General features: G+C 44.2%; 1 protein-coding gene across 2 annotated transcripts in view; it reads right to left on the bottom strand.

Annotated features, from left to right (window-relative positions):
* The window catches only part of IFT140 (intraflagellar transport 140), an 88,133-nt gene extending 69,227 nt beyond the window's left edge, over positions 1 to 18,906 (bottom strand). The window contains exons 1-5 of one of the 2 annotated variants that reach the window (XM_033101081.1): positions 18,777 to 18,906; positions 14,852 to 15,072; positions 12,839 to 13,060; positions 1,539 to 1,660; positions 1,209 to 1,351 (exon numbers count right to left, since the gene is read on the bottom strand). In XM_033101081.1, the coding sequence (XP_032956972.1) occupies positions 1,209 to 1,351; positions 1,539 to 1,660; positions 12,839 to 13,060; positions 14,852 to 14,998 (634 nt within the window). In that variant the 5' untranslated portion in view covers positions 14,999 to 15,072; positions 18,777 to 18,906. Of the gene's footprint in view, positions 1 to 1,208; positions 1,352 to 1,538; positions 1,661 to 12,838; positions 13,061 to 14,851; positions 15,073 to 18,313; positions 18,467 to 18,776 lie in introns of those variants that run through there. The other variant, XM_033101082.1, reaches the window with a different exon arrangement.
* Positions 18,907 to 20,340: the final 1,434 nt, after the last annotated feature.

A 20,340-nucleotide genomic window follows, 5' to 3' on the forward strand; every position in this document is an offset into this window, starting at 1 on the left:
GATTCTCAGGAATCTGGTTCATTGCTCTCCAGGTCTCCTCCCCCACCCGGTCTCCTCTCATCTTATTCCCAATGGATAACAGGAGTTCTTATGAAAAGTTCCAGGTTCTCTAGAGGCTAATCGCAGCCATACGGAGCACCCGCTAAGCACACACGTGGGGCAGGCTCAATGTTAAGCACATACACGTGTGACCTCCACCGACGTTTCCAGCGAGCTCTTGTGGTGGGTACGCCGACTCTCCCCGTTTTACACAGGAGGAAGCTGAGGCACCCAGACACGGCAGAATTTGGCTCCGTATCCCACAGCTACGGCGTACGCGGCAGGACTGACACCCACGGCACGTCCCTCCTCCAGCTGCCAACATCTTCTCCTTCGTGTGTCTCTTTCCCGCACCATCTCCTCGACCCTTCCTAAGGGGCCCTGGCACTAGCGTCTCCCCTCCCTGCACCCCGATGGCCCCGTGCCGACTCCATGTCCCGTCTGGGACACACCCCGAATTCCCTCGGCTCTGTCTCTTCACCCCCTGAAATGACAGGTATCTCAAAAGCCCCGCCCCCTATAGCTGTCACCTGCTCTCTTCTTCTCGTCATGGTGACACAGCCTCCTTGAAACTCATCACCTTTGTGCCAGCTGCACTTCCCTGGCCGCCTTCCCACAGCAGGCACACACACTTACTAATGTCTCATGTGAATGTAAAACTCCCTTTTTCTCTTAACTTCATATTGCATTTGTCAGCTGCCATGGGGACAGACTGTCTCACTATTAAAATCAAGACAGATGGCGTGCCACGTGGACCACCGACAAGGGCTGCTTGGTGGCTGCAGGCGGGAAGCAAAACCCACTCCGTCCTGTTCACTCTCCATTCCCAGAGCTTAGCCAGGTGCCTGGCACGTAAGAGGCGCTTCATAATTACAGACTGAACAAGAGTGCAATAAAAAGCATCTTTGCAAGACTGTCTACCTGTCTGCAGCTGCGCACACAGTAAGCAGTCAGGATGTACCTCCTGACCGATGGCTTCCTCACGAAAACCCTTCAAGCACAAATAAAGCTCCACCTGTCTCTAATCAGAACCAGGTGAAGCCATTCTTTGCATACTGGATAAATAACTGCAAAAATTTTAGGCAGAAACACTATCTATTTGTTGAAAATCCTTATGAGACACCCGTAAAGTGCTTCAGTGTCCTAGAATCCCAATGTTAGTTTCTCACCATCCATCAAGCTGACAAAGAAGGACAGTCCCTCTTGAGATCCCATTTTCAAGAAATTCCCAAAGCCACTTTTCCGCCAGTTAAACATATCAAGGGCTTTCTCATCGCCGCTCACAGCTGCCTTCGCCAACTGAACGAGATCCCTGCAAGCAAATGATACCAGAGTCAGGATTCCTTGCAGCTCGCCATAAGAAGGTGCTGTCACTACACACATGCTCAGAGTGGCTTGCTGCTGTGACCCCTGCAGGGTCAGGGGGAGCCATACCTCTGTTCCTGGCCAGCCCCCCAACAAAGATGTAGGCCAAGACCACCCTGTGAGCTCACACTTACTCGCCAGGAGGGGGCAGCCGGAAGATGCAGTGAGTCAGGTGTTTTCCATACTCGTGTTTCAGGAGGGGGGTACCTTGCACTCGGCCCCTTTGGTCCAACTTCCACAAGAGCAGGACACCCAGCTGGAAAACGCAACATTGCATGTGAAGAAAACACATTCTTAGTAAGTGACGGGTGGAAAACAGGAGTTACACTGTGCAATAGGACATACACTTAGTCCTCCTTTTTTTTTTTTTAATTGGGGAAGGGGAACAGGACTTTATTGGGGAACAGTGTATACTTCCAGGACTTTTTCCCAAGTCAAGTTGTTGTCCTTTCAGTCTTAGCTGTGGAGGGTGCCATTCAGCTTCAAGTTGCTGTCCTTTCAGTCTTAGTTGTGGAGGGCGCAGCTCAGCTCCAGGTCCCGTTGCCGTTACTAGTTGCAGGGGGCACAGCTCACCATCCCTTGCGGGAGTTGAACTGGGAACCTTGTGGTTGAGAGCCTGTGCTCCAACCAACTGAGCCATCCGGGAGCTCAGTGGCAGCTCAGCTCAAGGTGCCGTGTTCAATCTTAGTTGCAGGGGGCGGAGCCCACCATCCCTTGTGGGAGTCGAGGAATCGAACCAGCAACCTTGTGGTTGAGAGCCCACTGGCCCATGTGGGAATCGAACCGGCAGCCTTCGGAGTTAGGAGCATGGAGCTCTAACCGCCTGAGCCACCGGGCCGGCCCCTAGTCCTCCTTTTTGTTGTTGTTTTAAATGAAACTGCTATAGGTGCACTGTGAAAAATCCAGAGAGTTCAAAAGTGTTTAGTGAAGGAACCAGAAACTCTTCTACTCGTTCGTATGTGCCCTCTCCTGTTTGTCCTCCCTGAAGATAATAACTGTCACATGTTCGGTTTTTAAACCAAACTTTGAGTTTTATAACAGATTTCGATTTGTGGCAAAGCTGTGAAGCCAGTTCCGAGAAGTCCCATAACTCCACCTAGATTCTCCTGTTATTAAATCTTAGGTCACTGTGGTACAGTTCTCAGAATTGATGAGCCAATATCGATACGTTACAGGAACCAAAGTCTTTAGTCACATTTCCTCAGTTCCTCCCTAACGCCGTCTTCCTGACCCAGGTTCCCATCAGGACCCACGTGACGTTTGGGCATCACGTCTCCTTAGGTTCCTCTGGGCTGAAGCGTGTCTCAGACGCTCCTGTTTTTGATGCTCTCCAGGTTTGAGGAGGTCTATTAAGCCCTTCTCATCCCATTGAATCAGAAGTCCATGCCCTCGACAGGACTTATCTCTGTGATACTGACCCGAATCTCCTGGCTGAAGTCATGTTTGTCCAGTGTCTCCACTGGGCAGTTCCTTTCCATCCTGTACTGTTTGTTAGGAAGTCACTATGCCCCTGGGACTGGAGGAATGTCTCACCTCCCTGAGCATGGAGTAGCTACATCAATTCTTTGGGATTTTTTAGAATGGGAGATTTGCTTATTTATTCAATCATATATTTGTGTCACTATGGAACCGTGGATAATTATTTTCTACTTTGTGGTATAATCCAAGAATACTTTATTTGTTGCTCCAACTATTCAAGATTCGGCCACGGGGAGCTCTTTGGACTAGCTCCTGTGTCCCTGTGACACACCGGTCATTGTAGGTTTTGTGAGCACGTCCTTCTTTCATGGCGCTACAGATTCTCTGGGCTCATTGTCCTGCCCTCGTCCTAGAATCTGCCATCAGGGTGCCCTGGTTCCCTATGTTGCAGGAAACCAATAGAAACCAGGATCTGAGTGCTAGTGCACTGGATGCTCAATTTTAAAGGCATCGAAGTCTCACATTAACAGCACAGATAAGTGTGAGAAACTCCATCGGAACTGGTCTAGGGGACGCGGGCTCAGCTTTGCCGCATGGCAGTATTTCCATCCGACTCCGTCTACAAGGTGCCTTTGCTCTGATGCCCGGGCATTCCTCAAGGCATGTTTCCCGCCCAAGGTCAGTGGACACGTAAGCATAGCACACTCTTCCTCCCACCCTGCTTTCAATCAGCACTGATTCCAATATCCCCACAGGCTGGCTGACACCGCTTTATTGCATATGGGGATATGATTTTCAAATAAGATCGGCTTTAAAAGCCACTTACCCAGTAAGTCTCCAAGAAAACTTATGCAAGATTGAAAATGGTACCGAACGTGAGTATGCATATGAGATGAATAGTACATATCATCAAACGGATTCTTCTTGACTTTGTCAACTTTATGTAGAATAAAAGCGCTATGGGTTCCTTTGTGTTTGGTGATTCTTTTCAAAATAACATTTAAAAAATAATCCTTGCAGAGTGAAAAAGACAAGGAGAGGAAATCAGAAGGTTTTCTTCCCCGCCATCCAGCCTCCTCCCTGGAGAACCATCCTGTGGGATCCTGTGTCTGATGGCGTTCGACGCACACATCCCATCTGCAGAGACATCCCTCTGCTCTGCCCTTCAAAGGCAACCACCCAGCACTTATTTTTTTTTAACACAATAATAGACTTAACAGAGAGCTTATTAGCACACACAAGCTGCTAGCTGGCAACTCAACCAGGTTCCTGAATACAACCAAGACCCACTGAGCATGTCGATTTCTAGGCTGTTGCTTTGGGGAAGAAGTCCACGCAAAACGCTCAGAGGCCCTGGATCCTGAGAGCAATGACTTCTGCTCAGTTATGGGACCGTACCCCTTGTTTGGACAGAAGGACAGACGCAGTCCACCATGATCACGAATTAAACTTCCACTGACTCCCAAGGATGCAGCGAGTCAAACGTGCTCTGTCTCAGGTTGTGGCTAAGCAGGTGCAAGTGCAGCACGAAGAGGAGACTTAGAGGCAAACTCTGCGATGTCCCGTCTCCGCTGTGGCAGCCTTGCACCCCCTCCGGGTTCTAAATGCTTTTCCCACCTCCCTCTGCTCCTGCGGGGCAATTCTTTGTGTTCAGAGCTGTCTCTTTACTGTCATTTCTTCCAAGTTACTTCGTTCACTGTAATTTTACACAGTAAGGCTCTAAAGAAAAGTTACCCCTATGGTGAGAAACGAGCACTTTTCGTGAAGAGCAAGAGTTTAATGTATGAAGGGACTGGTGTGAAGTTACAGCCTTCTAAATGCGACTGTCGGCCACATACTGTCACTTCAAAGGACAGGTCCCCATGTTAGGTTCTCTAATACTTTATCATGACCCTAAGAACTGACTTGCCCCTTGTCATGTATGGGTTTACTGGGTCCCACCCTCGTCTCTGTGAGATCTAGTCCACGGGACATTCTCCCTGTTTCTTTACCAATGGAACTGCTAACAGACACGTCACGAAATATACGCCCAGTGTCCCTTTTCTAGGCATCTTCTCACCTCCCTGGGCACCGCTCAGTGCTGCACATGTGGGCACTTGGCTTGAGTGGCACTTGGGACAGAAAAGGAGGGACAGGTCATTTCTGAGTGGGGGCTGAAACAGGTGAATTCCTAGAGATTCTGCCTTGCGGACAGAACGGGACCGAGGAGGGGGGGAGAGGGAAGGGGGGAGAGGGAGAGGGAGAGAGAGAGAGAGAGAGAGAGAGAGAGAGAGAGAGAGATGACTGCCACAGAAGGAACACAGAATGGCACAGAGCTGGCAGATGGCACTTCACTCTAGGTTCCAGACAGTCCTGAAGTCAGCTGTGCTCCTGCCCACGGAGACCCTGGGACACTCCGATGGCCTCAGATTAATTGCACCTTCTTGCTTCAGCTAATCTGCATTGGAGTCACAGGTAACCAGACGTACCCTAACTACCGTGTTTCCCCAAAAATAAGACCTAACTGGAAAATAAACCCTAGCATGATTTTTCAGGATGACATCCCCTGAACATCAGCCCTAATGCGTCTTTTGGCACAAAAATTAATATAAGACCCGGTCTTATTTTTGGGGAAACACGGTAGAGCAGCGTCTATGAGAGAAGAGCCGAGAAGAGCCTCCCGCAGCCAAGCCCGTTCATTCCAAGTGCTTATTCATTTGTTATTACTTCTCTTCGTGCGTGAGCCCATTCTTAATTCAGGACCAGAACAGTCTAGAGTTCCTTAGAAGGATTAGGGATTTCTGCTCTTAAATGTGATGACTCATGGCACGTGGTCAGCAAATGTCTGAGTTTTGTTTGATGCCTGATAATCTACTTCGTTAATTTTTTTTTCTCTAGTCAAGGTGAGAATAGTGAAATTCAATGATCTTGAGTTCTTTTATTTCTATAGGGGATTTGAAGAGCATTTCATAGCAGGGAGGTGGGAAAGGTCACCAAGGAAGTCAGACTCTAGGGCCAGGGCAATGTAAGAGGTGGGAACTGAATAAAAAAAATAGAAGAAAAATCACCTGGAAAGAAGAAACAAACCAACAGAAAAACGAGCAAGTGATACGACCAGAAAAGCAAATGTCAGTGGCTGTGGGAAAGGATACCCATCCTCCATAGCAAGAAAAATGCAAACGAGAACACGACAGATGTCACTTTTCCAGGAAAAATTCTGAACCTGGATACAACCCTCTGTGGGGAAGCATACGTGGGTGGGTTGGTGTGAGCTGGTACAAGCCCCGTGGGAGGTCTGGGAACATTCACCATATCACAAGCTCAGCCGCCCCGCTTCTAGGAATTTCTCTAAACTTCCACTTGTGTGAAATGACAAAAGCCCGAGCTCGGCCACTTGGTCAGTGCCAGTTTAGCAAAAGACTGGAAACCGCTGAAATGTTTATCAACAGGGGTTGGTGAAGTAAAAAACACTCGTAGTACATTCATCAAATGAAGGGCAGGTTAAAAGAGAAGCAGGAAGTTCACTGTTGACCAATATGGAGAGATCTGCAAGACGCATCAGATAATGAAAAAGCCCGAGACAGAACAGAATCACACGCACACATGTGAAAGAAGGAGAATCAGGAGACAAGATCCTCTGTGATCTCTCCAGCCAAAAATGTTTAATCCAAAGAGACGAGCAAACAAATCTAAACTGAGGGACAGTCTACACAATAACTAGTCTGGACTCTTCCAAATGTCACTGCCATGAAAGACTGAAAAAGAGAGAGCGAGCAGATGCAAGAGACCAGAGAACTGTTCCTGATGAAAAGAAACTAAAGACAAATGACAGCCAAACACAATGCATGGTCCTCGACCGGATGCTGGGTTAGCGCAAACTCAGCTGTAAAGGACATCCCCGGGACAACTGGAGAAATTGTCATGGGCTGCATACCAGGATGGCACCACTGTTAACTTTGCTGAGTTCACTATATATACAATAGCTCTGCTGAGCTTTTATGGAGGGCAACGTCCTTGTTCTTAGGAGTCAATGCCAAAGGATCTAGGGGTGAAGTGTGAGGCCTATGACAAGCTCTCAAATAATCAGGGATATCGTGGGGGTGCCAAAAAAAATGTGTACACATTTTAAGAAAGGAATGACTATTAAAATTGTAATGCAATGAATGGCGCTAGCATTCATTGGATTAACACTGTCTTTTGAGCAAACAACGTCACACTACACATTGCTACTGTAATTCAATTCAACTTCGAAAAGTAACAAACACATAGATAACATCTCTTAAAATGTGTACATTTTTTTTGCACCCCTAGTGTGTGTGGTGTGTGTGTGCACAGAGAGAAAGCAGATGTGTCAAAATGTTAACAACTAGTAAATCTACATGAAGGGTATATGGGTATTCCTTGTACTATTGTTTCAGTTCCTCTAAAGGTCTGAAATTTTTTAAAATCGGAAGTTGAGGGAAGAATGCATTTGCATGTGCCTATATGTCCTTGAAGAAACTCTGGAGCGACTTTAAGATGCTGGAATGGGAACTGACAGAGGTGAGGGGAGAGGGCTTTCAAAGTATACAGCATGTCACACCTCTTGAACTTTGAAACATGTAAATGTATTACTTGAAACATGTAAAATAAATGAACACACTGTAACATTTCTGCTGTACATTTGTGAATCAAATTAGGTCTAGACCAGGGCTTCTCACTGCTGACATTTCTGTTGTATGGTCTATCCTATACCTTGTAGGATGTTGAGCAATATCTCTGGCCTCCACCCACTAGATGCCAGTAAAACAACCAACTCCCATTGTGACAACAAAATATGTCTCCAAACACTGACAAATGTCCACTGAGTGGCAAAGCAAGCTGGTTAAGAAGCCCTGAGCTACAGATGACCAAGAAGACTGTGCCCCTGGGCCCCACAGAATAACTATCACATGCCAAGACTAGGAGAAATAGCAGATCTACCTAGTAACATATAGAAACAAGCACAGGGAGGCAGCCAAAGTGAGGAGACAAAGAAACATGTCCCAAATGAAAGTACAGGACACAACTCCAAAAAAAAGAACTAAACAAAATGGAGGCAAGCAATCTACCAGATACAGAGTTCAAAACACTGGTTATGACAGGCGGCCGGATGGCTCAGTTTGTTAGAGCGCGAGCTCTGAACAAAAGGGTTGCTGGTTCTATTCCCACATGGGCCAGTGAACTGCGCCCTCCACAACTAGATTGAAGGACAATGACTTGGAGCTGATGGGCCCTGGAGAAACACACTGTTCCCCAATATTCCCCAATAAAATTAAAAAAAGAAAAATGAAGACTCGTGGCCCTTATGTTTAAAAAAAAACAAAAAACACTGGTTATAAGGCTGCTCAATGAACTTTGGGGGAGAACAGATGAACTCCATGAGAACTTCAACAAAGAGACAGAAAATGTAAAAAAGAACTAGTCAGAAATGAAGACTAAAATAACTGAAATGAAGACTGCACTCAATAATCAACAGCAGATTAGAAGAAGCAGAGGATCGAATTAGCGATTTGGAAGACGAGGTAGCAGAAAACACCCAATCAGAACAGCAAAAAAATAATTTTGAAACTGAGGACAGTGTAAGGAGGCTCTGGGACAACATCACGTGTAACAGCATCACATCACAAGGGTATCAGAAGGAGACGAGAGCAAGGAATTGAAAACCTATTTGAAGAAATAATGACTGACAACTCCCCCAACCTGGTGAAGGAAATAGACACACAAGTCCAGGAGGCACAGAAAGTCCCAGGCAAGATGAACCCAAAGAGGCCTGCACCAAGACACATCACAATGAAAAACGCCAAAAGTTAAAGACACAGAGAGAATCTTAAAAGCAGCAGGAGAAAAGCAGTTGGTTACATGTAAGAGAACCTCCACAAGACTGACAGCTGACTTCTCAACAGAAATTTTGCAGGCCCGACAGGATTGGCATGAAATATTCAAAGTGATAAAAAGAATGTGGATCACTTTCCAGGACAGACCATAAAGCAAGTCTCAATAAATTTAAGATTGAAATCATAATAAGAATCTTCTCCTTTATGATATGAAACTAGAAATTAATAACAAAAAGAAAACTGAAAAAACACACAAATACATGGAGGTTAAATAACATGCTACCAAACAACAAAAGGGTCAACAATGAGAATAAGGCAGAAATCAAAAGATACCTTGAGACAAAGGAAAATGGAAACACAACAACCCAAAAATCTATGAAACACAGCGAAAGCAGTTCTAAGAGGGAAATTCATAGCAATACAGGCCTACCTGAAGAAACAAGACAAATCTAAAATAAACAATCTAAATTTACACCTGAAGAAACCAGAAAAAGAACAAATAAAGCCCAAAGTAAGTAGAAAAAAGGAAATAATACAGAGTAGAGTGGAAATAAATGAAATAGAGTCTAAGAAAACAATACAAAAGATCAATGAAAGCAGAAACTGATTCTTTGAAAAGATAAACAAAATTCATAGACCTTTAACCAGATTCATCAAGAAAAAAAGAGAGGACCCAAATAAATATTAGGTTGGTGCAAAAGTAATTGCAGTTTTTGCACTTATTTTTAACATTTTAACCTGCAATTACCAACCAGAAATTAAAGAGAAGTGACAACTGATACCACAGAAATACAAAGGATTATAAGAAAATACTAGAAACAATTAAATGCCAACAAATTGGACAATCTATAATGGATAAATTCCTAGAAACACACAACATTCCAAGACTGAATCAAAAAGAAACAGAAAATCTGAACAGACTGAAAACTTCTAACGAAACTGAATCAGTAATCAAAAAACTCCCAACAAACAAAAGTCCTGGACCACTGCTTCACAGGTGAATTTTACCAAACATTTAAAGAAAAATTAACACCTATTCTTCTCAAACTTCAAAGAAACTGAAGAGAAGAGAAGGCTCCCAAGCTCATTTTACAAGGCCAGCATTATTACCCTGATTCCCAAACCACACAAAGATATTACAAAAAAAACCCCACAAAAAACAAAACAAATATATATACATATATATATATATACATATATATGTATATATATACGAATATCCCTGATAAACACAGATGTAAAAATCCTCCACAAAAAAATATTAGCAACCCGAATTGAGCAATACATTAAAAAGATCCTACACCATGATCAAGTGGGATTATTTCTGGGATGCAAGGCTGGTTCAATGTCTGCTAATCAATTAACATGACACATCACATACATAAAATGAAGTATAAAACTCATATGATCATATCAACAGATGCAGGAAAGCATTTGACAAAATTTAGGAGCCATTTATGATTAAAACTCTCAGCAAAGTGAGAACAGAGGGAACACACTTCAACATGATAAAGGCCATATGTGACAAACCCACAGCTACAACATACTTAACGGTAAAAAGCTAAAAACGTTTTTCTTAAGATCAGGAGCAAGACAAGGATGTCCACATTCACCACTTTTATTCAACATAGCTATTAGAAGTTCTAGCCACAGCATATAGACAAGAAAAAGAAACAAAAGGCATCCAAATTGGAAAGGAAGAAGTAAAACTGTTATTATTTGTAGATGACATGATACTATACAGAGCCCTAAAGAGTCCACCAAAATACTATCAGGACTGATAAATGAATGCAGTAAAGTAAAAAGATACAGAATTAATTCAGAAATCGGTTGCATTTTTATACATGTACACCAATAAGAAACTCCCAGAAATTAAGAAAACAATCCCATTTACAACTGTATCAAAAAAAAAAAAATAGAAAAAAACAACAACCTAGGAATAATTTAACCAAGGAGGTAAAAGACCTGTACTCAGAAAATTGTAAGACATTGAAGAAAGAAACTGAAGATACAAATAAATGGAAAGACACATCATGCTCGAAGATAGGAAGAATTTACTATCTTGTTAAAATGTCCATGCTCCTCAAAGCAATCTACCTATGCAATTCAATGGAATACCTATCAAAATACCAATGGCATTTTTCACAGATCTAGAACAAATAATGTTAAAATTTATACAGAACCACAAAAGACCCCGAATAACCAAAGCAATTTTGAAAAAGAAGAACAAAGTTGGAGGCATGATGCCCTGATAGCAAACTATACTACAAGGCTATAATAATCAAAACAGCATGGTACTGGCATGAAAACAGATACACAGATCAACGGAACTGAATAGAGAGCCTAGAAATCAACCAACGCCTATATGGTCAATTAATTTATGACAAAGGAAGCAAGAATATAAGGGTGTAAAGACAGTCTCTTCAATAAATGGTGTTGGGAAAACTGGACAGCAAAGGAAACCATCAACACAACGAAAAGACAACCTACTGAATGGGAGAAGATATCCTCCAGTGATATATCTGATAAGGGGTTAATATCCAAAATATAGGAGGAACTCATACAACTTAACACCAAAAAAACAATCTCATTAAAAAAATGTGCAGAGGACCTGAGGAGCAGCCGAATGGCTCAGTTGGTTAGAGCGTGAGGTCTGAACAACAGGGTTGCTGGTTTGATTCCCACATGGGCCAGTGAGCTGCGCCCTCCACAACTAGAATGAAGGACAACGACTTGGAGCTGATGGGCCCTGGAGAAACACACTGTTCCCCAGTATCCAATATTCCCCAATAAAAATTAAAAAACACACACACACACAAAAACAGTATAAGCATCAAAAAAATAATAATAACGTGCAGAGGACCTGAATAGACATTTCTCCCAAGAGGACATACAGATGGCAACAGACCATCTGAAAAGATGTTCAACATCACTGATCATCAGGGAAATGCAAATTAAAACCACCACGAGATATCACCTCACTCCTGTCAGAATGGCCATCATCAATAAGTCAACAAACAACAGTGTCGGTGAGGATGTGGAGAAAAGGGAACCCTCATGCACTGTCGGTGGGACTGTAAATTGGCGCAGCCACTATGGAAAACAGTATGGAGGTTCCTCAATAAATTAAAAATAGAACCGCCACTTGACCCAGCAATTCCACTTCTGGGTATTTATCCGAAGAAATCCACTAATTTGAATAGATATATGCATCCCTGTATTCATTGGAGCATTATATACAATAGCCAAGACATGGAAGCAACCTAAGTGTCTATTGGTAGACAACTGGATAAAGATAAGGTAGTACATATACACAATGGAATATTACTAGGCCATAAAAAAGAATGAAATCTTGCCATTTGCAACAACATGGATGGACCTAGATGGTTTCATGCTCAGTGAAATAAGTCAGACAGATAAAGAGAATTACCATACGATTTTACTTCTATGTGGAATCTTAAAAACAAAAATGAACAAACACAACAGAAACAAACTCATAGATACAGAGAACAAACTGATGGTTGCTAGAGGGAAGGGGGTTTGTGGAGCAGGGTGAAAAAGGTGAAGGGATCAAGAAGTACAAATTGGCAGTTACAAAATAATCACAGGGATGTAAAGCACAGCATAGGGAATATAGTCAATATTGTAATAACTATGTATGGTGTCAGATGGGTACTAGACTTATCGGGGATCACTTTGGAAGTTATGTAAATGTCCAACCCTATGCTGTATACCTAAAACTAATACTACATTGAATGTCAACTGTGATTTTCAAAAAAAAACCAAAAAAACCCCCACAAAACACCCCAAGTTAGACAATTAGGACCAGGGACTGCTAGGCAATGAAGAAGTGTGCTCAGGGAAGCTGGTGATTTGGGGGTGCCATAAAAGTGACAGTGACCTGAAGCCTTCAGCCCCTCCTTACGAATGTAGTTACCTAGAAACATTCATTTAAAAAATGACAGCCATACCTCTGCCATAGATTGGGAGGGTAGACTAACACTTTCAAACCTTGCTTCCAATATAAAACCACATCTGCCACGACATATGACAAGATCAACTGAATTCGTCAACCACCCATTACAAAAAATTTGGTCTGCAACACCCTTCCCAATAGGTCCTGAAGGGCACAGACAGGAAAACGAGTGATCTGAAATCAGTGTCACCACGGGTCTGCTTACCCTGTCCCCGGACACGAGACAGTTGCCGCTGGTGCTCCAGTTGAGGACAGTGATGTCCGCGGTGTGTGTTGGGGGGACTGCGTGCTGCTCCTTGTCCTGCTTGTTAAACACAATCACTTCTCCAGTCTCCCAGCCAACAGCCAGGATTAGCCGTGTTGGATGCCAGCACAGGGAAGTGACCCGGAAGGATCTCTCAATATGCGCGTCCGGCACGTGCTCGCCCTGGGAGGGACAAGAGGTAAAACCCCTATTACAGAGAGTTTCTGACTAATCAATGGACTCAACATCAGCTAAAAGATATAAAAGAGCTGCTTATTAAGGAAAGGTGCTATTTCACTTTCACAGAAACACCGCTTTGCCCCTGGCTGAGCTATGAAAGCATAAGGTTAACACGCCACGGATCACACTGACCGGCTTATCAAGAAAGTATGACTTCATACTCACAGCTGCTTGGTGACTAGTCAGCATTTTAATGGGTTCCAATAAACCTTTATTTACAAACTCAAGTGGTGGGCCAACAGGTGACATTCGTTGACCCTGAGAACTTTTTCAGGGTCTTTAAGGACACAGTTATTCTCAGAACGACACTAAGAACTTATTTGCCTTGTTTACTTTTAATCTCTCACTGGTGTACAGTGGAGTTTTCCAGAGGCCATGTGATGACGTCATTGCTCTGATAGCTAACGGAGTATGTGCTTGCATAGTCTTGTTTTTGTTTTGTTTTTTTTTTCTTTTTTTAATTAAAGTTTATTGGGGTGACAATGGTTAGTAAAGTTACATAGGTTTCAGATGTACAATTCTGTACTACATCATCTATATATCACATTGTGTGTTCACCACCCAGAGTCAGTTCTCCTTCCATCACCATATATTTGATGCATATTCTTGTTTTGTAGATTTTTCTAAGGAACTAAGTTTGGGGTATAAATACATTTGCTTTCAGAGGTTAGCTCAGTTGATTCTCAGTACTTCTACTGGACTCTTTTGAGTAATTTCTAGTTATACCTGCTACACCTGTGACCTCATTCTCATCTAATAAATCATTATTTAGAAATCCTAAAATTGTCCTCTGCCAATTAGAAACACAAGTACATTTCGTTTTGTGATAGTAATTTTTAAATTTTAAGTTTTTGTCTAAAATTTCTATCATTTTGGAATTTAACATGTATTCTAAAGAAAATTTTATAATATATATCGGAAAGTTCTCTGACGCCTAACTGGGAGTTAGGATCTTAGTCAGAACTCACACACACACCAGACTCACGCCATACCCTACACTCCCATACCTCCCCCGAAAACACACCCCTCCCATACATCACACTCCCCTCCAATCACACTCCCCCCCCATACCACATCCCATACACACCTGTCATGCAGGGTGTCAGGCGGGATCTCAGCTCCCGCTCCCGCATGAGAACACAGGATATGGTGAGGCCAAAAAGGAACACCCACGGAGCCATAGATAGGGGAGTCAGACCACTGTACTCTCGCTGGCGGCTGGGTTGGAGACACAGGAAGCAGGAGCCACACGATCCGCAACCCACCGTCCACTTCTCTGCCAACCAACCAACCAACCCCACTTGCTAACTGCAATCCGCGCTTGCTAGCTCAGCTACCATCTGCTGCTAGCGTAGCCACGGCAGTTATATTAGTGGCCAATGGCTCACTGGTGACAGCTGACGGCCAACTAGCCACAGCTGATGGCCCTCCAATCATAGTTGATGGCCATTTACTACCTGAGCCAGCACCTTTCCACGTGAGGCCGAGAGCCCGGAAACTCCTGGCTCTGTCCCCACAACACACCACATAACACATCCCACACACACCATACCCCACACACAGCCTACACAACACACCCTCCCACACCACACCCCATACCCCAGCCCCCACACACATACCTTGCACACCCACACACAGCACACTCATAGACGAGAGAACTAAAGAGACAAGTGCCAGAAGCTACTGACGTCAGAATCCTTGCTTGCAGGTATATATGCAGGTATATATACTCACTTGCTCCAAGTATATATCCGCACTGCCTCCCGAGGGTGCGCTGACAGAGGCAACTGCCAGGAATGGATGAACAGGGTGCCAGCTGATGTGGGAAGGAGACCCAGCTGAGTCTGAAGCTTCTATTCGGTGGTCAAAATAGAGGGCCATGATGAAACTCAGGCCTATTCAGGGTTGAAAGCTGCCGGGGAAACCACCAAGTCCTGTGCTTTTGAACAAACCGACTGTGTATAGAATTAGGAAAAGAGAAGCATCACAAATCTATACTCATAAGACATCCAGCAACTTATAAAAGCCCCTTCACACCAATGCAGGCAATTTTATGTGGAAGGGATCTCTAACAGGAAAAAATATATATATATATTAGAAGCAAGGCATTGGACCTGCAATGATCCCCGGGTGTGATGGAAAAGAGTAAAACTTACTGATATCAAAACAATAAAGAAAACCCCTGCTGCCTGGATGATGTGTATCACTGTTGTCTAATCCATTTTCCTTCCAATCATCATAAGGACAATTTATATTTCTATAGCTCTCCTTTAAGCAAAATTTCCAAACAAAATAGAAGTAAACTGCTCGACAAAAGAGAAATGTACAGAAGAAACCTAGTACTCAATTTCTGATAAAGCTTGAAAGTCAAGGTTGTTTTCACCTCCAAGCCACGTGGTAGAAGGCAAAGAGATTCCGTGTTCGAGTGTCAAGAAAACAAACCCACAGCAACTGCAGAGAAGTTGAACCATTGGTTACATTTCTTCCTTTTTTCCTTTCTTTCTTTCTTGGACAAGACGTGCATAGTGTGCTTTTGCAGGACGGGTAGGATAGTGAATGAAGTGACAGTTTGACTTCTACCCAATTTATCATACCCTAGAGTCAGTTCAGGGAAGCTATTTGGTGTGGGGTGGTTTGCTGTCATTTTAAAATCATTCAACTTCATACCCATTGGGAAGGCTATTATCAGAAAAATAGAAAATAATAAGTGTTGGTGAGAATGGGGAGAAATTGGAAGCCTTGCGCATTCCTGGTGGGTGTGTGAAATGGTGCAGCTGCTGTGGAAATGCTGGTTCCTTAAATATTAAACGTGGAATTGCCATGATTCAGAAATTCCAGTTCTGGGTAGAGACCCAAAGAATTGATAGTAGGGACGTGAACAGGTATCTGTACACCAATATTCATTATTCACAGTAGCCAAAAGCAGCATTATTCACAGTAGCCAAAAGATGGAAAACAATCCAAATGTCTACCAACAGGTGAACGGATAAACAAAATGTGGTATATTCCTACAATGCATACAACTCAGCCTTAAAAAGGAAGGACATTCTGACACATGCTACAACGTGGATGAATCTCGAGGACATTATGCTAAGTGAAATAAGGCAGACACAAACGTAAGATTCCATTTCTATGAGGTACCTGAAGTCGGCAAATTCATCGAGACAAAAAGTAGATTGATGTTTGCCAGGGCCTCCTGGGAGGGTGGGGACATGTTTAATGTACACAGGGTTTCAGTTTGGGAAGATGGAAAAGGTTCTGGGGATGATGGTGGTGATGGTTGTACTACAATGTGAATGTATTTAATGCCACTGAACTGTATTCTTCAAAATGGTTAAAATGACACATTTTATATTATGTATATTTAACAACAAATTGTGCAAAAAAGATTATTCAACACCTGCAAAATTCTATCACTCTATCAGAGTAGGGAATGGACTATGCCGTTTGCTTTTAGCAACGCAGTAGTTCTATCAGAGGGAAACTTGAAGGCTGTTTGGATCTAGAGAAGGAAACTGTTTAGCGAGAAGCTGGAACACATGGAGGTACAAATGAACAGTCACCTGCCAAATGTTTACCTTTTTCTTATGAATATAGCTTGAATATTAAACAAAGGCACAATTTCTGAGGTGGTGCTCTCGCCACCACAAACTGCAGGGCAACTATTCAGGGCTCCTGGTAAAGCAGCCAGGTACTAGTTGGAGGTGCAGGAGGGTTGGGGGACTGCAGGTAACTCCAGGGGTTACCTGCACACACCCATTACTTAGGGGACATCTACACTGGTCAGGACTCCGATTTCTTTAAGTCCTAATGCAAACCTTCAAATAAAGCCATTAAAAATGAAAACACACCAGATAAACACCTGGCGATTTAATACAGCAAAGGAAATCCTTTGTGTTTGAATGTATTGCCGCCAACCAAGCGTCTCAATTCTGGACTATGGGAAATTTGTTACTCACAAGTTCACAAGTTTACTTTGTGAAAATATTCCTCTCCAAAATGAGTAACATGTCAATATTGTAATGATGGAGAAAGAATTATAATAGCACTTGAAAAAGTTAAACCTGATTTCCTCCCTATTTTTTATTTTAAACATCACTTTGTAATAAGCATGTATGCTAACAGATCTTTACATTCCTTTTCTCCTGTCTGGGGCTTTTTTCCCAGAGGCTCTGTCTCCCCCAAACCCCTCCTTTGGGTACTCAGGAAGTCTCCTTTCCTCCAGGGAGCTCTCGCACTTGACTTGTAGGTTGTTTGTGCTTCTACCCAGTGTCCCCATAGAACCCTGTACTTCTTCATGGCTGCATTTAGCGTTTATTATAAATGTGTGTTTGATCGGCCATCATCCACTCCCTCTAGATTATGTGCTCCACAGTGGGGGACTGCTGGGGCCTCCCCAGGCCCTTGCACAGACAGGCCTTCAATAAATGAATCCCTGATGAAGATATTAGCAAGGAAAGCTGTAAAAAGTGGGTTACAGGCCAGGGTGAATGAGTACATTTTTATGCCACCTAGGATTGTTCATCATCCCTTTCACCTGCATTTGAACATTTTTCTACAATGTATAAGTATTATCTGAGTAATCACAAAAGTTACCAAGGAAACACGAGGAGAGATGACTAACAATAAAATCATTGCCAATGACATCTATTAATGGCATGAGTTCAGACAACAGAGCACTTCTCTTCCTTAAAACAAATGCAGGGTCTCTAGCACATAAACGCCTTTGGTAAATGTATCAACTTTGGGGAAAGAAAAAAAGTTCCATTTGTTCGAACCAATTTGCTCTTCTCAGCTACGGTCCTCCAACATACGGCCTCCATTAAACCAACTTTTGGGAAAGAATCTGTTAAGCTCATTCAACCGAGCGGTTCGTGGTTCTAAGGCTAATTTAAGTTGCATTGCTGCTTGGAGATGCTGCACGAGGGAACCCGAAGGACTTTGGGGCAATAGGCGCTGAGTGGAGGGGCGTCGGGGGCAGGAACTAGTGGCCACCCTGCACAGCTTCATCCTCTAGGCCACAAGCCCCAAGCCTCAGGACGTGCGGGGTCAGAGCTGCATCCCGAGGACCTGAAGGAAAGCCATCACTAGTTGGGACGGTGTGGCTCCTTTGGGCCGAGGACAGGCCGCGCAGAAAGTTGGTTTCTTATTCTCTCCCAGCCCCAGGTTACCGGGAGCTCTGCCAGCATCGCCCACCTCTCAATCCGGTCTTCCGCCGGGGCTCACACAGCCACGCGGCCCTAAATCGGACTTGGACTGCACCAGATGTGGCCATCATCTCGCGCTGACCATTCTGGACGCCGCGCGCGGAACCCCTAAGCCTTGACCTACCCGCGAGGGGCCGCGAGAGAGCGGCCGAGACCGGATTTCCGGACGAAAATAAGCTGGGAGGGCACGGGATGGGGTCCCGCTCGCCTAGTCGTCGCCCTCTTCCTGGCCCCCGTCCTCCCACCCCACCGCCCGGTCCCAGCCCCTTCCCGTTCCCGCCCCGTCGTCGCCCGCCTCCCGGGCCCCCCACCTCCAGCACCACCCGAGAACCTTCTCGGCCCCGCCTAGTCATCGCACTTCTCGGGGCTCCCGGCCCACCCCCCGACGATTCACCCACCTCCGACCCCTCACCCCCCAGCCCCCGGCCGCCCTCGCCCCAGACCGCTAGTACCTTCGCGGGGCCGCAGCGCCGCCTCGCGTTGCCAGGACAACGGCTGCTCACGGAACACGAAAACAGCCGAAGATTAGCGACGCGGACGCCGAGCCCACCCGAAGCTCCCCGAGAGGCCGGAAAGAGTCGAAGAAGATCGGGAGTGTCCGTGCAGCGCGGAGGGCGAGATTTCTCTGCTGATCCCCGCCAGCCTCGAGCTCCGCGGTCCTGCGGGGCAGCTTCCCCCCCAGCGTAGCGACGGTCAAGAATCAACAACGCTAGCTCGCAAAGAGGGGCTAAGAGGCCAAATGATTTATAAAGTCACTTACCGTTCTGCGCAGAGAAGGGAAGCTGGTGAAATTCTTCTAGGGGTGATGGCGATGCAAAGCCTGTTTTGCGACCCGTTCCCATAGTTATACCTTTCCAACCGCGTTGATTCATCAGGAAGTGGAGGAAAGCAGCAGAGACTATGGTGGAGAAACGGAACATCATTTTATTTAAGAATCTCTCTTGTCTGACTACTCTTATTGCTCGATCTTCTGGACTCCAGGCTGTTTCTATGCTCTGCTTGTCTGATCTTAAGGAGCAGGAGTTGGTTCAAGAGTATTTCTGAGAAAAAGCAATTCAATTGATTCAACATACTTCTTGAAGTTATTAGGTAATTTATGACATGCATATGCGTTCAACGCTTTGGGCGCCCTATGGATGCCTTTGATGAGATAAATGGTAGCCACTGACTGGTACGAGTTCATCCCATTAGGTAATGGGATGGGTTGGGTAACCTGATTAGGTTTGGGTAACCTGATTTCTTGGCGGCGGACTGTATTCCAAAAGGCATTAGCAACACGCGCTCTGACTTTACGATCAGTGTGGTTAAACTAACTTTGAAATTAACTTTGAAAAACAAAGCAAATGTCATTTTAAAAAGTTACTATAGCAAAAGGTAGCAAAAAGGTCCACATGATTAAATGAAAATCAAAAGGAAAATGTGGATACTACTGGATGAGACGGAATTGGTGCCAGCATACAAGTAAGATTCTATTGTTAAAAACACCCTTTTCATAAACACTAGAATTTTTTTATTGAATAAATTTGACATTTACACAAAATAAATTTGTGTAAATTTAGGGTATACAGCGTGATCTATATATTGTAATAGCTCATATAGTTTATTCCATTACTAATTGTAGTACAATATTGTCTATATTCATTATAGTGGTCATTAGATCGCTATGGCTTCTTTTACTATTTCATACAAGTTTGTATCCTTAAACAACTTCACTCTTATTCCCTCCCCATAAACACAAGAATTTAAGACACTCCTTTACCTCCCTAACGAAGAAAAAGGGCCTAAATACTCAGCACCACCCACTACGCTAAAGAGCTTCAAAAGCACACGCTAAATAAAGGGTGTGTTCATCTGCCTCAGTTGCACTCTTACACTTTTTCTTTCGCGCCAGATTCAAGATTCGGAGCTGAGGCGGCGTTTTCTTCTCACGCATCCGTCAACACGTCCCCAGCCAATCATAGCCCTGGCGTTGATTTTATTGGCCGTCGATCCACCAATCCAGAGAGACGTACCAGC

Source organism: Rhinolophus ferrumequinum (assembly GCF_004115265.2).
Source record: "Rhinolophus ferrumequinum isolate MPI-CBG mRhiFer1 chromosome 15 unlocalized genomic scaffold, mRhiFer1_v1.p scaffold_54_arrow_ctg1_1, whole genome shotgun sequence".
Lineage (NCBI taxonomy): Eukaryota > Metazoa > Chordata > Mammalia > Chiroptera > Rhinolophidae > Rhinolophus > Rhinolophus ferrumequinum.